This window comes from Magnolia sinica, chromosome 9 (genome assembly GCF_029962835.1).
Source record: "Magnolia sinica isolate HGM2019 chromosome 9, MsV1, whole genome shotgun sequence".
In the NCBI taxonomy this organism is placed as follows: Eukaryota; Viridiplantae; Streptophyta; class Magnoliopsida; order Magnoliales; family Magnoliaceae; genus Magnolia; species Magnolia sinica.
The window spans coordinates 85174998-85190177 of NC_080581.1; the positions used below are offsets into that span (position 1 = coordinate 85174998).

General features: G+C 38.9%; 2 protein-coding genes across 2 annotated transcripts in view; both read left to right on the top strand.

The window, feature by feature from the left end:
- The window catches only part of LOC131255917 (disease resistance protein RPM1-like), a 96530-nt gene that overhangs the window by 40967 nt on the left and 40383 nt on the right, over positions 1-15180 (top strand). The gene's annotated exons all lie outside the window — the stretch shown is intronic.
- LOC131255300 (protein transport protein sft2-like) lies at positions 7845-11374 on the top strand. The gene is made up of 4 exons (XM_058255998.1): positions 7845-7964; positions 9353-9460; positions 9573-9869; positions 10971-11374. Exons 1-4 carry the CDS (start codon positions 7845-7847, stop codon positions 11148-11150), a joined length of 705 nt encoding a protein of 234 aa, XP_058111981.1. The 3' UTR covers positions 11151-11374.

Here is a 15180-nt window from a genome sequence, read left to right on the forward strand (position 1 = left end):
CATAAGCATCTTTTCTCTCCATAATCTTATAGATTCTGATTTTGATATCTCATAGAAATGATGCAATCTGATGGCGTGCCTTCAACTACTTGATGGGTCTATGAAAAAAATCGACGAATCCATGGGAGCCGTTCTGCTCTTGTGCTAAGCCAAGCATGAATTCGTTAAGAACATCCTCCATGTCATATGCGACTTCTCTTACTTGTTTCACCCATGTCTTGAGGCCTTGATCAGCATCTTGTCTTGCATCGGCATCCCGTAAGAAGGATCTGATGCTTTCTAACTCATCTCTAACTTCGCAGAATTCTCCATCAACCACCTTCAACGGTTGCGCTTCCTCCACCAGCAAAGCCCCCAAGTATTTTATCAAGAAGCTCACGACACCCTCCGCCATCTCTCTCTCTCTCTCTCTCTCTCTCTCTCTCTCTCTCTCTCTCTCTCTCTCTCTCTCTCTCTCTCTCTCTTTCTCTCTCTCTCTCTCCCTCTCGTGACAATAGTAGATGGAAATGGCGACTGTTGAAACCAACAACCCGGATGGTTTTCAGGCTACTCAGTCCAGTCAAATGAATGGACCATGTGCGGGGACTGGAAGCCTGTTGAAGTTAGGTAGTTAACCCATCTAAGTAACTTCTAGAAAGGTTCCATGTCAGCATGTTACTTTCAAAACTTTTCAAGGGCCATTTATAATTCCAACTTGAAGGCAACGGTTAGTTTATACACACATAGAAATAAAGGAAGAATATGGAAGTCGTGAACCAATTTGAATGGGTCCAGCTCCCATCTTTTAGACCCATTTGGAAATCGGGTTGGATTTGGCTCTCGCTTTTTAGACCTTGACTTAGTTAAAAATCAGACCTGTTAGGGCCTTAGGGGTTTGGGTTGAGTCCATATGTGATGACCGGTCCGTCTTTTAGATCCATTAAGAAATGGGGTTGGATTTGGGTCTCGCCTTTTGGACCTGAGCCTAGTTAAGAATTGGGCCTGGTCAGGTTTGAGTTGAGTGCATGTGATGAACCGGATACAAGTCCTGTCTATTAGACCCATTAGGAAATTGGGTTAGATTTGAGTCTCATCTTTTGGAACTGTACTTGGATAAAAATCAGGCCTATTGGGATTTGAGTTGAGTCCATGTGATGAACCTAATACACTGGTCCCATCTTTTAGACCCATTAAGAAAGATTTGGGTCCCGCCTTTTAGAACTGGACCCAGTTAAAAATTGGGCCTGGTCGGGTTTAGGTTAAGTCCATGTAATGAATCGGATACCAGTCCCATCTTTTAGACCCATTACGAAATTGGGTTGGATTTGGGACTCACATTTTGGACCTGTACTTGGTTAAAAATCAGCCTAATCGGGTTTGGGTTGAGTCCATGTGATGAACCGGATAAAGTTGGGTAGAATCTAATTTTCTGGGTGGAGGTCCAGCTAGTTTTAGTAGTAATATATTGGTAATTATAGCAATAAAACAAGGTTTTCCAAGCAAACATCTAAGAGAGCCCATTTACAAACACCTGTGAGCAATGTGAATGCACTTATTTGTCCTAATCCCAACGCAAATAGTAGATCCAAAAACCCTTGAGCCCAACTAAATCTTGTTCTTCAAGAACTAGGCCCAAGTCCAATTGGATCTAGGTCTGCTCTTCATAACCAAAACCCAAACTCAATTAAATCTTGGTCCAGGTCTTAAAATAAGAAACATGAAACTCGGGCCAAAAGGACCCAAACCCAGCAAGACCTGAACACAGGTAGCCTGAATATGGGTACTTCTTAGGAGCTTGGCTTTATTTTTCTTACTTCTTAATTTCTTTCTTTTCTTCATTTTAAAATTTCTTTCACATTATTTATTGAATTTTATTTTTTTTACTCTTAGGCTCGGTAGATATTAGCACCCATTTATTTTTTAAATAAAGCAAATTTTCAAACCCTATATTTTACTGAAAAAGATATAGTGCTCTCAGAGCACTACAAATTGTCTTTCTAATTAAATTTTCATGGAGCACCTTGCAAGTAGAAAGCATTGATTGCCCAAAGTCAATGTATCTTATCTTCAAGTGGGCCCTAACACATTTACTATCATCCTTTGGTATTTTACCTGTGGCTCCCCGTACTAGTGGTATGGATCGATTTTTGCATATGTATTGTTCCCCATGGTCCAAACCGTTAAAATGACAAGATCATCCATGAAGAGCGGAACACAGTAGAAATCTCCTATATTGAAGTTTTTACAAGCCTTGAAAGAAAACTGTGATGACCATGTTAATAATAATTTTCTAAGATTGTATATAATGTTGTGGCGGTGGAGACGAGGTCTCTTCCCGAGAGTCTCTCTTCCTTTGTTTCCTTCTCTCTCTACCTCTTGTATGATTAATTGTATGGATGAAGCATATTTCTCCTAGTTATCTCTCTAGGTGCTCTTATGTGGTGGTCCATATATTAAGGGTCATAGTTCGAGTGTGGCATTTCATAATTTTTATCTTATGTAATATTAATTCCTTGTACCGGTGAGAGATAAGTAAGTTTTGTATTTATGCTTCTTTTTTTTTGTTTCTAGTGAAGAAGAAAGTTATATTATTGTCTAGGGAGTAAATATATTGTCGAACCACATAAATTTTGGTAACTATTGTCTCTTGTTTTGGTTTAATTCTTTTGGCTTTTGTTTGGCCATTTTTATTTTATTATTATTATTATTTGTGTTTTGGCTTTAACTATATTAATCATATGCGGGTATTCTTTTGCAATAATTGGTATCAAAGTGAAAGGTTGAAAAAACTTTTTTTGCATAAGATTGGTGTTGACATTTGTTTTGTAATTGTGTTTCAGATAGTTGGATCGAGTTCTACCAGATTCAAAGTATTAAGGTTTGATAGATTCAATTACTCATTATGGAAATTCAAGATGAATGCAGTGTTGGTAAAGGAAGAATGTGCAATTGCAGTTCAAGGAAAAGAAAAAAAAAAAAAAACCGAAGAAATGAAAGATGAGGTATTTGACAAGAAGAATCAATTAGCCGTTTTGGACATTTTTTTGCATTAAATGATTTAGTATTGTTCAATGTGTTTGATCAAACCACTATAAAAGATTTATGGGATAAATTGCGAAACCTATAAGATGGAAAATCTATATCAAACAAGATATTTCTTTGACAACAACTATATAACTTAAAGATGAATAAATGATTCTCTTTGCAAAAATACTTTAATGGGCTTAATATCTTGATTAACATATTAATGGTGGTTGATGTGAAGATTGACGATGAAGAAAATATCGCACTTATGCTCAATTCGATGCTAGATTTTTGAGATGGTTTGATTATGATTACGAATCTCAGTAACAATCTAGATCTCACTATGAAGTTGGTTATGTTCATATTGCTTATTGAAGAGTCTTGTAGAAAAACACATGCAAAATCTGTAAGTGATATTATGATGGTCAAAAGAAAATCTACTAAGAAAGGTACTGGTGGGAGAAATCAAACGAGATCTAAGTCGAAAGGGCATAAAACAAGTAAGTGTTGTAATTGTGGAAAAAATAGGCACTTAAGTAAAAATTATAGACATAAGAAAGTAAAAAAAAAAAAAAAAAAACCTACAAATCTAATTCATATGATCACACACAAGATTCAAATAGTTCCCAATACAATCTAGTTGAAAAATACAATTCATTCGATAATTGGGAAATATTGTTTTTAGTAATTTCATGAGAAATTCTGAGCCATCCATGGATCTTAAATCTAAGTACTACATTACATATGATTCTAAATAGAAGTTATTTCTACATATATCAGTCATGTGATGTGATATAGTTTACATGAGTGATAATATTACATGTAAAATTATGAAAATTGGAGATATCATAATTACTATATTTGATGGTATCACACGAATAATTTTTATTGTGCACTATGTACCCAACTTGTAAATGAAATTTCTATCGTTAAAAAAGTTTCAATAAAGATGGTTATAATTCTTTTTTAGTAAAAATAGTCAATTTCAAATTATTAAAGGGACTAATGGTGTGGCCCATTTGAAGGTTGGATCTACTTATATTTTGGGCTCATGCTAAAAATGATTGGTTAAAATGAATGGATGATATGGATAAAACACATGCATCAGGGTAGACTCCACATAGTCCCTGTCAAAATGAATGGATGATATGGATAAAACACATGCATCAGGGTGGACCCCACATAGTCCCTGTTAGGCCGATGTCCGTTCTGGCAGAGGATTGGACGCAATTCGCGTCCTAGTGGAACTCCCTGACACGGGAACCAGCGGAGTCGGATTGCATCCTGCCACCGTCCACGTAGGGATATGTAGGGCCCACCCTGATGTATGAGTTTTATCCACTCCGTCCACCCATTTTACAATATTATTTTAGTCTATCAATCCAAAAAGGAGGCAGATCCAACCTTCAAGTGGACCACCCACTTGGGATTTAATGCTCACCATTAAATACTTATTGGGAGCTTTGGATCGAGCTGTTTTCCGTTCATCCATGTCTATAGTAACTTATGAATAGGTAATATGGCAAATAAACATCACGGTGGTGGTCCACTTCACTTTTTGGCTTATGCTGAAATGATCTGAAAAAAAATAAGGACGAGATGAATAAAACCCATATATATCTGTGAGCTCCACGTAGCCTGTCTGGACGGATTTTGTCCAGACGGGTTTAAGGCCCAATCCGCTTCGGATACATTCCCCGGAACGGATTAGGTAAGACCCGGATCAACCGAGATGGGTGGGACCCTAACTGTGTGGCCACTGTGATGTATCTGACTACATCTAGGCCATCTAGGCCATCCATCCGTATTGAAAGCTTGTTTTACGGCATAAACAAAATGCAGCAATTTAAATCTCAGATGGATCATACTATAGGAAACCGTGGTGATTGACCATTTAAAACTTCTCGTGCGCCACAAAAGCTTTAGATCAAGATGATATTTGTGTGGCCACTTCATTATGGTGTTTTTACCTTCTCAACAGGTTGGATGGCAAATAAACATTTCGGTGGAATCCATTTTTAATGGTGGGGATTCAATTACGGCTGTTTGCTGTGGGGATTCAAACTGTGGACTCCCAATCCAACGGTTCTGATTCTATCCCTGTGTGGGATCTGATGTTAAATTATTGGTTTTGATTTGGTTTATATTGTCTGATATCTGGTTATGTTACTTCTTTTTTTTTTTGGTACAAATATGTGAGATTTCAGGGTGTGTTTGGTTGCTAATGCAGGGGCATTTTCACACCGGACTCGAGTGGGGTGGCCTATGGGATGCAGGGGCACACTCGGGGTGGGCGGCCCATGTGAGAAGGGCACCTCATGTGAGGCCAGCCCCACCCGTGTGAGGCGGGTGACATGTGTGAGGTGGAACCCATGTGATGTGGGGCCCACGAGGCTGTTCGGCCGAGAACCTAACCCATGGGATGTGGGGCATGGGCTATAAGATAAAGAGATTGATTCGCCATGTTTTATTAGTTCGAGTTTTTAGAGTAAGTGGTATTAGAGCGGGAGGTCTTGGGAGATGACCAAATTAGAATTCCTTTAGTATTCATATTGAGGTGCTAGTATTCAAACCGCAACTTCCTTGATGACTGGATTGGCCTATTTTCATGCCAAGTGATCTTTTGGTGGGGCCCACCTTTTTGAATGGCCTGATTGTCCTACACATGCGACGGATTGGCAAAAAGATGGGATTGCAATAACTTAGTATCATACCGAGAGATTGGTGGTTGACAGGTGGTGAGAAACCAATTATGGGTCCCATGTGCACAGATTTGGTATCAAACAGGAAAGCTGGGAGACTGGTGGTGAGAAACCAAGTATGGGTCCCATGTGCACAGATTTGGTATCAAACAGGAAAGCTCCCTGTTCATGACGAACTGGTAAATCGGCCTCCAAATGGATAATTGTGGCCAACCCCAAAAACAGTGAAACAGGCATGCACTTTACAAGGTCAAAGCATTGAATGTGCTTGCTTCACACTTTCAATGGAATGCTGAAGGCTCAAAGATAAGGATCTACTGATTTTCTGAGTGATCTGCTTATTCTTTTCATTGTATTTAAATCATCTGATAATCTTCTTGATTTTGTTGTGTTTTCAACTATTGAATTCATGAGTCACTGCTAATCAATGTATTGTCCTGCCACTATCCCACTGTTGGGTAATAGTAATACAGCTTACATATTTGAGATTGAGAAACTTTTGTTTGTGTTTTTCCCATGAAAAGAATCACCCATATTGATTGTCATGGATATAACCGAACTGGCCTGCTGACTGGAAATACAACTAATCATGGTAGGAACGCCTTAGAGCTGGGCCAATTAGAATATCATGATAGACTTGCCGAGTTGAAAGAGCACCGACAGAGGGATGAGCCCTGCGTCAACCTTGAATTAGGGCTATACACGAGTCAAGCTAGCTCGAAAAGCTCGCTCGACTCGGCTCGACTCAGCTCGGATTGACTAGACTTGAAAGGCCGACTCAAGGTGAGTCACGCTTGTTTACTAAAGCTCGAGTTGAGTTCAAGCCAAGTTCGACCATGATGTATTTCAACTCGACTCGACTCAACTCGGCTCGAGTAATATATTTTAATAATATATATTATATATATTATATTAATATTAAATATAATATATATATATATATATATTAGTTTTTTTAAAAAGAAGTTAAAACTTAAAAGTTTTTACTAAAAAACCCTACCCGACCCTACCCGTCCTCATTTCCTTTTTTTCTTTCCCTTACCCCACTAAGGTAAACTCGACTCGACTCGAACTCGACTCGAAAACTTTGACAAACAAGCCAAACTTCAATGTTGAGCTCGAGGGCTAGCTCGAGCTCGAGTGTAGCATGGACGAGTCAAGCCGAGCTTGGCCCACCTTGACTCGACTCGGCTCGATGTATAGCCCTACCTTGAATTGAGCTGTTTAAAGGCAGAGCTCAGTGATGGGAACCACCTCCCGACTCGACTAGATTGACCCCTGAGCTGGAGGGACAGCAAAACCCATAGAGAATTCCACTTCAAATCAAGAAAAGAAAGATTTGATATGATTCTATCTAAGGACCACGCTGACCGAGGCGGGCTCAGCGATACTTGAGAAGTAAATCCCCAGCCAAATAAGGACCCGCTAACAAATCCAGCGTGTCCAGATATGCAAGTCTTGAAGCCGCATAAACATCCTATAAGTAAACCCACTGCAATTGGAGAAATGTAAGCACCAAAAACCCTAACTCAAGTCCCACCTCTCCTCTCAGTCTACCCACCTAAATTAGGGATCGTAGGGTCCTTGGCCACAATTAGCACCCCTGTTGCCCTTTGCATATTATTGATACAGGTATACATGCATCTACAAGCGTCGCACCTGTTCATCCAGATTCAAGCAATAACATTGGTATTTATATATGAACATCTTATATGGTGATTTCTCACCTAATAGAAAATGTATTGAGGTAGTCTTGATATTTTTCCTTCCCTCAATTGGCAATCTCAATGATGTTCAACTATGATGTTTAGCTTATCTTGTTCATCCAAATCGCCACTTTGGATGGACTAGAATTGAATTGAGAATAATCAGTTTAAACAAGAGGAAATTACCAAGTTGTGCCTACATATTTTCTTGGATTCATGATGAGGAAGTAGCCTCTCAAATTGTATTCACACTTGTCTCAACTCCAACTTGAAAATGCCGTAATTGCAATTTAGGTGTGGATTCCAGGTAACGACAGGGAAGAATTGGGTATCCGTGGAACAACATAAACAAATGAAGGATGTAGGAAAGACTTTGAAATAAAGAACTAGAATCAAAGTTTATGAGGGTGATAATGTGAAATTTTGGGAAGAGATGTGCATCAACGTGAGTGAAGATCCTCTCATGAGAGTCTTGCATTGCCTCTATATGGTGGCCACGACAAAGGAATTCCTCATGCAAGATTGTTCTAAAGTCTTGGAGGGTAAGAATTGGGTATATGTGGAACACCATAAACAAATGAAGGATGTAGGAAAGACTTTGAGATAAAGAACTAGAATCAAAGTTTATAAGGGTGATAATGTAAAAGGGCGAATGGTCTTCACCATAGGTTTGCTCCCTATAGGTGAGGGTTCGATTCCCCTCCTTCGCTTTACCCGATACACGTGGTTGTGGGTGATTGCGTGTATCTGCAGGGATTAGTCTCACTTCAAAAAAGAGGTGGGGACACCCTGTGTCTTCAAAAAAAAAAAAAAAAAAATGTGAAAATTTGGGAAGAGATGTGCATCAGCATGAGTGAAGAGCCTCTTATGACTTATGAGAGTCTTGCCTTGCCTCTATATAGTGGCCACAACAAAGGGATCCTTCATGCAAGGTTGTTCGAAAGTCTTGGGGGGTAAGATCATTTGGAACATCACCTTGAGAAGAAAATCTCATTGACGATGAAATGGACTTTTCTCAGTTGTTGGAGGATATGAATGAAGTCTTACCAAAGGGAGGATGGTTGAATTTGGAAATGGATCTCAAGCTCATTCCTTTTTATTGTTGACAAAATTTGGAGGCTTCCCCCTCACGCCTGCGCTTGGTCTTCTTTAATCCCCCAAAGGTTGAAACCTTCCCTTGGATGGCAATGGCAGACAATTCTCAATTTGTACACATCAGGGGATAGGCTTCCTAGCATCCCCTTCTTGTGAAAGGAGGAAACAAACCCACCTTGTTCATCCATTGGACCCAAGCGATGAAGATTTGGGACCACTTCCTAAATACTTTCAACATGAATTGGGTATGTGAGAGGACCTTTGCCTTGCTCTATCTAGCTGTGAAGGAGGCCTATTTAAGGAAAGGGGTAGGACATTTTGGAGAACGTTTATGTTGGCTTTGTGTTGGGAAATCCATAAGTACGGGAATAACTGTATATTCAACTATAAAGAGGCACCAGTGGAGAGAATTACTGTCAAATCAAAAGCAACCTAGCATATCAGGCCACATGCTGCACCGAATTTACAGGGATATTGACTTTGGACTTCTATTTCAAATGGTCACTGGTGGTGAATAGTGAAGCATCGTTCCCCAATTTTGTGCCACATTGGAAGTGTCCTTCGGAAGGATAGCTGAAGGTGAATTTTGAGGTTTCCTCCCAAGGCCTTCTGAAAATGCATTATTATTTTCAGTTTCTCTGGACCAGCCAGATTGGGAGATGCAATGTAAGGGGGAAGCCCTTCTTTTGAAAGAAAGGCTGAAGTTAATAGAGCGTGGTCCAGGCTGGTTATCATTGAAAGAGACACCTCAAACGTCATAAATTGGCGAGCAAATGAGCAAGGGTCATTCAGAGCCTGCTCTCATATGCTTTTGATGAAATTTGCCTTATTCCTTCAAAATCAAAGATATCGTCTGCTGATGTAGGTAGGGAGGCACATGAGATAGCCAATGTGTTATCTAGAAGGGCCTCTTCATTCCGCCTTGTGTATTTCTATGTTTCTTGTCTAAGGATGGTAATCATACTTTGGCCGTTCCACTTTATTAATGCAATTTAATTAGATAGTTCATCCAAACACACCCCTAATTGCTGCATATAATGTTTTCCACATGAAAGTATTTTCTTAGTTTTCTGTATGTCTATGTGATATTACTAGGGTTTCAAAAGGAGTTTGGGGACTACCAGGCAACTTCCAGTCAGCTACTGGCAGCGTTCCTTCTGCAAAATCTCTCATGTACTTTGGGCTGTTCCTGGCAGCCAGAATTTTCTTCATTTTCATCGCATTCACCATGTTCCTTCCAGTCATGGTGCTGATGCCTCAAAAATTTGCTCTTTGTTTTACCGTCGGTTGTGCCTTTATCGTAGGATCGTTCTTCGCACTCAAAGGCTCGAAGAATCAGCTTTTGCACATGTTCTCAAGAGAAGTATCTCACCTCCTAACATCTTAATTAATCTATTGCAATAATTACTTAATAGTTATCCAAAATCTGCAAAAGTCTAGGTCCAGTTGGACTGATCTATATGTTTGTATAGAGCCTGTATACAATACAAAGCTTTGTATGTTAAGGTTAACATTTAAAACCCTAACCCCCAAAAAATAATAATAATAATAATAATAAAATAATAATAATAAAAAATAAATAAATAACACGCACACTATCTACATGCATCCATGTCCATATAAGTGCATTTTACTGCTTCTAAATACATGACGTTAACTTAAGTCCCTATTTAGATGCACTTAAAATGTTCTGAGATGACTTAGATTCAGTTGGATGCATTTTGTACGTTAATATGAATGTAGAAAGCTTTGTATTGGATCTGGCCTCATTTGAATTATCTGCAAACTTAAGACGTGGGTGAATTTAGAAAAAAGAAGGGGGTTTTTAGGTCCACCTTATTGCAGTTGATGAGAACAGTCAGTTAAAACTGTAGGAATCTTGTGCATTGGATGAGGTGAAAAAGAAAAGGGAATCACAATATGCTTGGGTTTTGAGGAATTATATGGTCTTGCTCATCAGCATTCTTACAGTTCGGTACCTACAGGAGTGTCCCTGCATGTCAGGCACTTTTCTGTTGATCTGGTGGTCCTTTGGATGATGGATGCCCAAGAATCTTCTGTTTTGAATGAGCTCAACCCATGTACCAGTGAACAAGAAATACATGGTTTGGTGAAAAGTGCAGCAATAGTCCACATTCAATCTGAAAAGGGCAAAGATCAATGGACTAGGATCTCCATGTCTGGCAGATTTCTGGTGCATCCCTCATCCATATTGAGGGTCATCACATCAATGGTTTGCATCACTGAATCATAGGCCCCGCATTCAGGGAATCCTGTATGTACATTTCTTTTGCTGAGCAGGTCCCATATAATTCATCTTTAATTTCAACCATCTATTTATCCATTTGTCCTACGATGGCAGTCAAAAACATTCTTTATGGAGCATGTCCCTTTGCAAATTGAAACCCAATTGAATTCTCTTTGAGTAGTTAATATGAAATCTTCTCTGGCTGTTTTTTCGCAGAGGCTTCCATTCACAGTGGGATTTATTGGCAGCATGGTGGGTACCATATATGTGTCAATGGTGCTTCACAGCTACGTTCTCTCTGTTTTCTTCTCTGTTTTACAGGTATCACATTTTCAATGTGTCCTTTTTCTTCACTCTACTTTCTTTCTTTTAACCCAAACAACTGAAGTTATGTGATAGAGTGTAATAGTGGAAAAGGATTCATGCAGCTGACCCAATTAGTTGGGATAAGGTTTAGACGATGATTGATTGATTGATTGATAAGTAGACATTAATGGATAGGGTCCCCTTCTCTTTTTCTTTTTCTTCGGTTTCTTTTCCATTCACCTTTGTTTTTTAATAACTTTCACCCCTTTGTATTTCACCATGGTTAATTGAATGAAGTATCAGATGATGCTCGATTGGAAGAAATTTTATTTTATTTTTTTTTTGACCTGGCAATTGTACAGGCTGGGGCTCTCTTCGGCAACCTAATCCATTCATCTGGTGGGTCCAGTCATCTGATGGGCATGCCTCAAAAACTCCCAATCGGATGATACTATCAATCCAATAATTGTGGGGAATTACAACCCGCAGTCCACATCTGATGTGGTGCCAAGTGGATGGCCAGTGTATTCCAACGGCAGAGATTTCTGGGATATCTACCTTTAACCAGGAACCAACATCATTGAGTATCACCAAATATTCACCAAGGCTGCATCAGAGACTAACTAAACCACAATACTGGTGTTTGTCAATTTTAAAATTTCCATCCATCTACCGATGGCTGAATTAGAAATAACAATAGGATCAATTTTTCACCAGAGAGATTTTCGAGAGAATATATCACATCAGATCAAAGTATTGCATTTTGGGCAACAAGAAAGACTGACAATCTTTTTTTTTTTTTTCAAAAATATCAGCAGATAAATTCATGATTCCAATCTAGGAAATGATTTAGTGGCACTATTAACACAAGTAAAACTGTATGTGATGGCACAAGGAACCGGTAAAAAGTTTTTTCTCCTTTTGGTTTCAGATTTACAAAAGCAGAATAGGGGAATAAAAAGACTACTGGAATAAGAAAGACCTTGCTCAAATGGGCAGCGAGCAGGATCTTCTCCAAAATAAATGGCCAGTGCATCCGCATTTCATCCCTGTCAAACATCCAGCCCAGAAATCATGTTTGGTGCCAAATATTTTTGTCAACAGCATAAACATTTCGTGAATTTTAACTAGTATCATATAAGTGAAGAACTGATACATACCACCCCAGAATAGAGTGAAGTTAATGGCCTCACTTCAGCTTCAGCAACAACAAGAAATTCCTTTAAAGTCAGAACAGTCGAAACACTTCAATTAGATGTGCCAATACAAATAGGAATATTATTCGAAAGGAGAGTAGAAAGGACAAGTTCAGACAGGGGACCATTATTTACATCTTACACCCACCCTTATTGAAAGGTACGTAGAAGGTTAGCTTGCATAAAATTTTAATTTTTGGTTTGTCTATATGATTTAAATGACATGTGGTTATTCTTAATCCAACATAAAGTGCATGACTGACTAATCTTTTTGTTCCAATAGTGACAGGGACTATGAAAGGATATGATCAATTACTTAACCTAGTGCTCGATGAAGCACTAGAGTTTCTAAGAGGTATTTATTTATTTTGTTTTTGAAGATTGAATCAAAGAGGAATTTATCTCATGATTCTTTAGTTGGAAGTTATGGCTGCTATTTATCAAAGAGATTTTGTTGATGAGTTGTACTAGACTAGGGTGCATTTGGACGGAGCACAAATCGATATTGGGTTAAGAACTAGTACGGTGTCAAGTTACTTGAAAAAAAAAAAAAATCAAGAAAAAAGAAAAGAAGGGAAGAACCAGTAGGTCCCATTCTCATGTCACTACTGTTTTTATTTTATTTTTTTTTGGGTGGAAAATGGAGCCCACCTACCACAACTTCTGTCCTCTGACCCCTCCCAAATGCACAGTGGCCAGTCCTGCTGGCTGCTGGAATAACCAACCCATATCAACTTGGGGCGCATCCAAACAGGTAGCTGCAGATGCCACTGGGGCCATGATCCCATTCAAACTGGCAGATTGCTGGTACAGGGGTGATTGAACATTGAACTTCTTATGATCTCTGCTGTATGGCCAGCCTCATTTATTTGCTTCCATTACTAGTGTGCCAGTCATTCACTGCCCCTTTGTAGCCTCTCCTAATTGACTGGACCACACTGGATTCGCCAACCATAATCTCCTTTTCAGCTTGTCTATTCAGCTTTGAATATAGAGATGCTGGCTCATTCAAGTCTTTGCTTCTATAAAGGTGGTCATTTAATTTCTGTATCGAGAGAAGTACCTATCATCACATGCATCAACTGTGAACTACCGCCATTAGCAACAAAATGGAACTATTGGTTGAATAACTCAAGCTGTGGGTCATTTGCGCCACTAGCTCTAATGCCACTCCCCTTCCATCTGAAAATAACTCTCATTGTCTCAGATAATTCTTTGCTGCATTCATTCTTGCTTGCATTGTCTTTCTATTGCATGCGAGAAGAGAGTATTTATTAATGCTTGTTGTGCTGGCTTTATGGCCTTGGGGTTGCTTGATGTGTTTTCTAGGTTTCTTAGCTCTCAGGACGAGGAGTGGGTGGTTCATCTCTGAGGTTTCTGCTTCCAATCCCAGCTTGCGGGGGAGCAGGGGTTTGCTATTCTGTTAGTAGGAATGGCCGGCTTGAGGGCCATAGGATGTTGTATGCCTTTTCTTTTCCCCCTTTTTGTTCCTCTTTGCTTTTTAGGATATATGATGGATGAACTTGGTTTCATTGCAAAACTCATGGACTGTAATGCTTTGGTTTCATGGCAGAAAAAAAGGAATTATTGCAAGGCATTTTTTTTTAAAAAAAATCTTCTTTTGGATCTCTAGTGCTTAATTAGCGCAAAAGGTTTATCTTAATTTCTGTTTTTAGCTTCACAATTTCTTTCACGATGCATGAACTTGGTTTGTCTTAGAAATTTCTGACAAGTCCTTGAAGGTCAAATTCAATTATAATTTATGGTATGTTTTAATCATATACAGGTTCTTATCTTAGACATTTTGACATATATTCATGAAGTACCTTGTACTTAGTTGTAGAGAGTTTGCAAATGGCAAGGTTTTGAAGATTGCAAATATAATTGTTGGCATATCTTGAAGGATCCAACAACAGAAATTAACTTTTTAACTCTCAAAATTTGCCTTGGAAGGTTTTAGTCCACCATTACTGTAGGGCTTTTAGATTGTATAGCAGAGGTGTGTGCAATAGTGGATGGGCTTTGTAACTGTTATAGCTTGGGTCTTAGAAATCTGCAGGTGGAAAGTGATTCTATAATTATTTTTGAAGGGATACATGTGCATTCAAAGGGCCCATCTGGTATTGGTGGATTGAAATTCAGAAACATGCATCAATTCATCCATTCTATCTGAGGGGTGAACTCAGTGGTATTGGTATATGTTTCCATCCACAAATGTTTCTAAAGATAAGCTACACAGAGGAAATGGAGAGCTTATCTATTTCCTGTTGCATTCATGTTGGCTAGATCATCTTATGTTGACCTTCTCCCATGTTTAGCAATGGCCCATTCAGCAATTTTCCACATGTATTGCAATTATCAATATATGACTCATGGTAGAATTTGTCAATCTATGTCAATTTTAGTAGATCCTGTATATTTTCTTGTTGCAGTTTCAAATTCTCCTTCAGCATTAATGTTCAATTTCTTGTTGGTATTTGTTCATGTTACTTGCAACCTATGAAATAACGTGTTTGAGTTGGCGAATCGGCTAGTTGGCAATTACAAAACTGATAACTGCACAAATAGCATTACCATCAAGCCAGGGAGTTTCACTATTTGTGAGAAAGCAGCTCGAGCTGTTATTTACATGGATTGCACCGGACCATCTGAAATGTCATGCTGTTTCTTTGTTAGGATACTATTGTAGAGCTAAGCTCCTTAGCATGCAAAGGAGCTTGCAAATACCTCTTTGGCAAATACCACAGAAGATTTTTTATTTTTCATTTTATAGGCATCAAAATATCCTGCTTGGGTTGTTTAACATCCCGAATTTTTATGGCCAGAGTTTATACTCGAGTTCGAGAAAACCGAGTGTTAATAATGTAAAACTTGGATGCTTTAGAGATCGCATCTTATATTTGTTATAGACCACATCCAGATAC

What these genes read in the sequence shown, in the direction of transcription:
- LOC131255300 (XM_058255998.1), top strand. Translation starts at nt 7,845, where the DNA reads ATGTGCATCAACGTGAGTGAAGATCCTCTCATGAGAGTCTTGCATTGC. An exon ending in ATGTTTCTTGTCTAAGGATG is followed by an intron (nt 9,461 to 9,572) that starts GTAATCATACTT and finishes GTATTTTCTTAG; the next exon opens with TTTTCTGTATGTCTATGTGA. An exon ending in TGCACATGTTCTCAAGAGAA is followed by an intron (nt 9,870 to 10,970) that starts GTATCTCACCTC and finishes GTTTTTTCGCAG; the next exon opens with AGGCTTCCATTCACAGTGGG.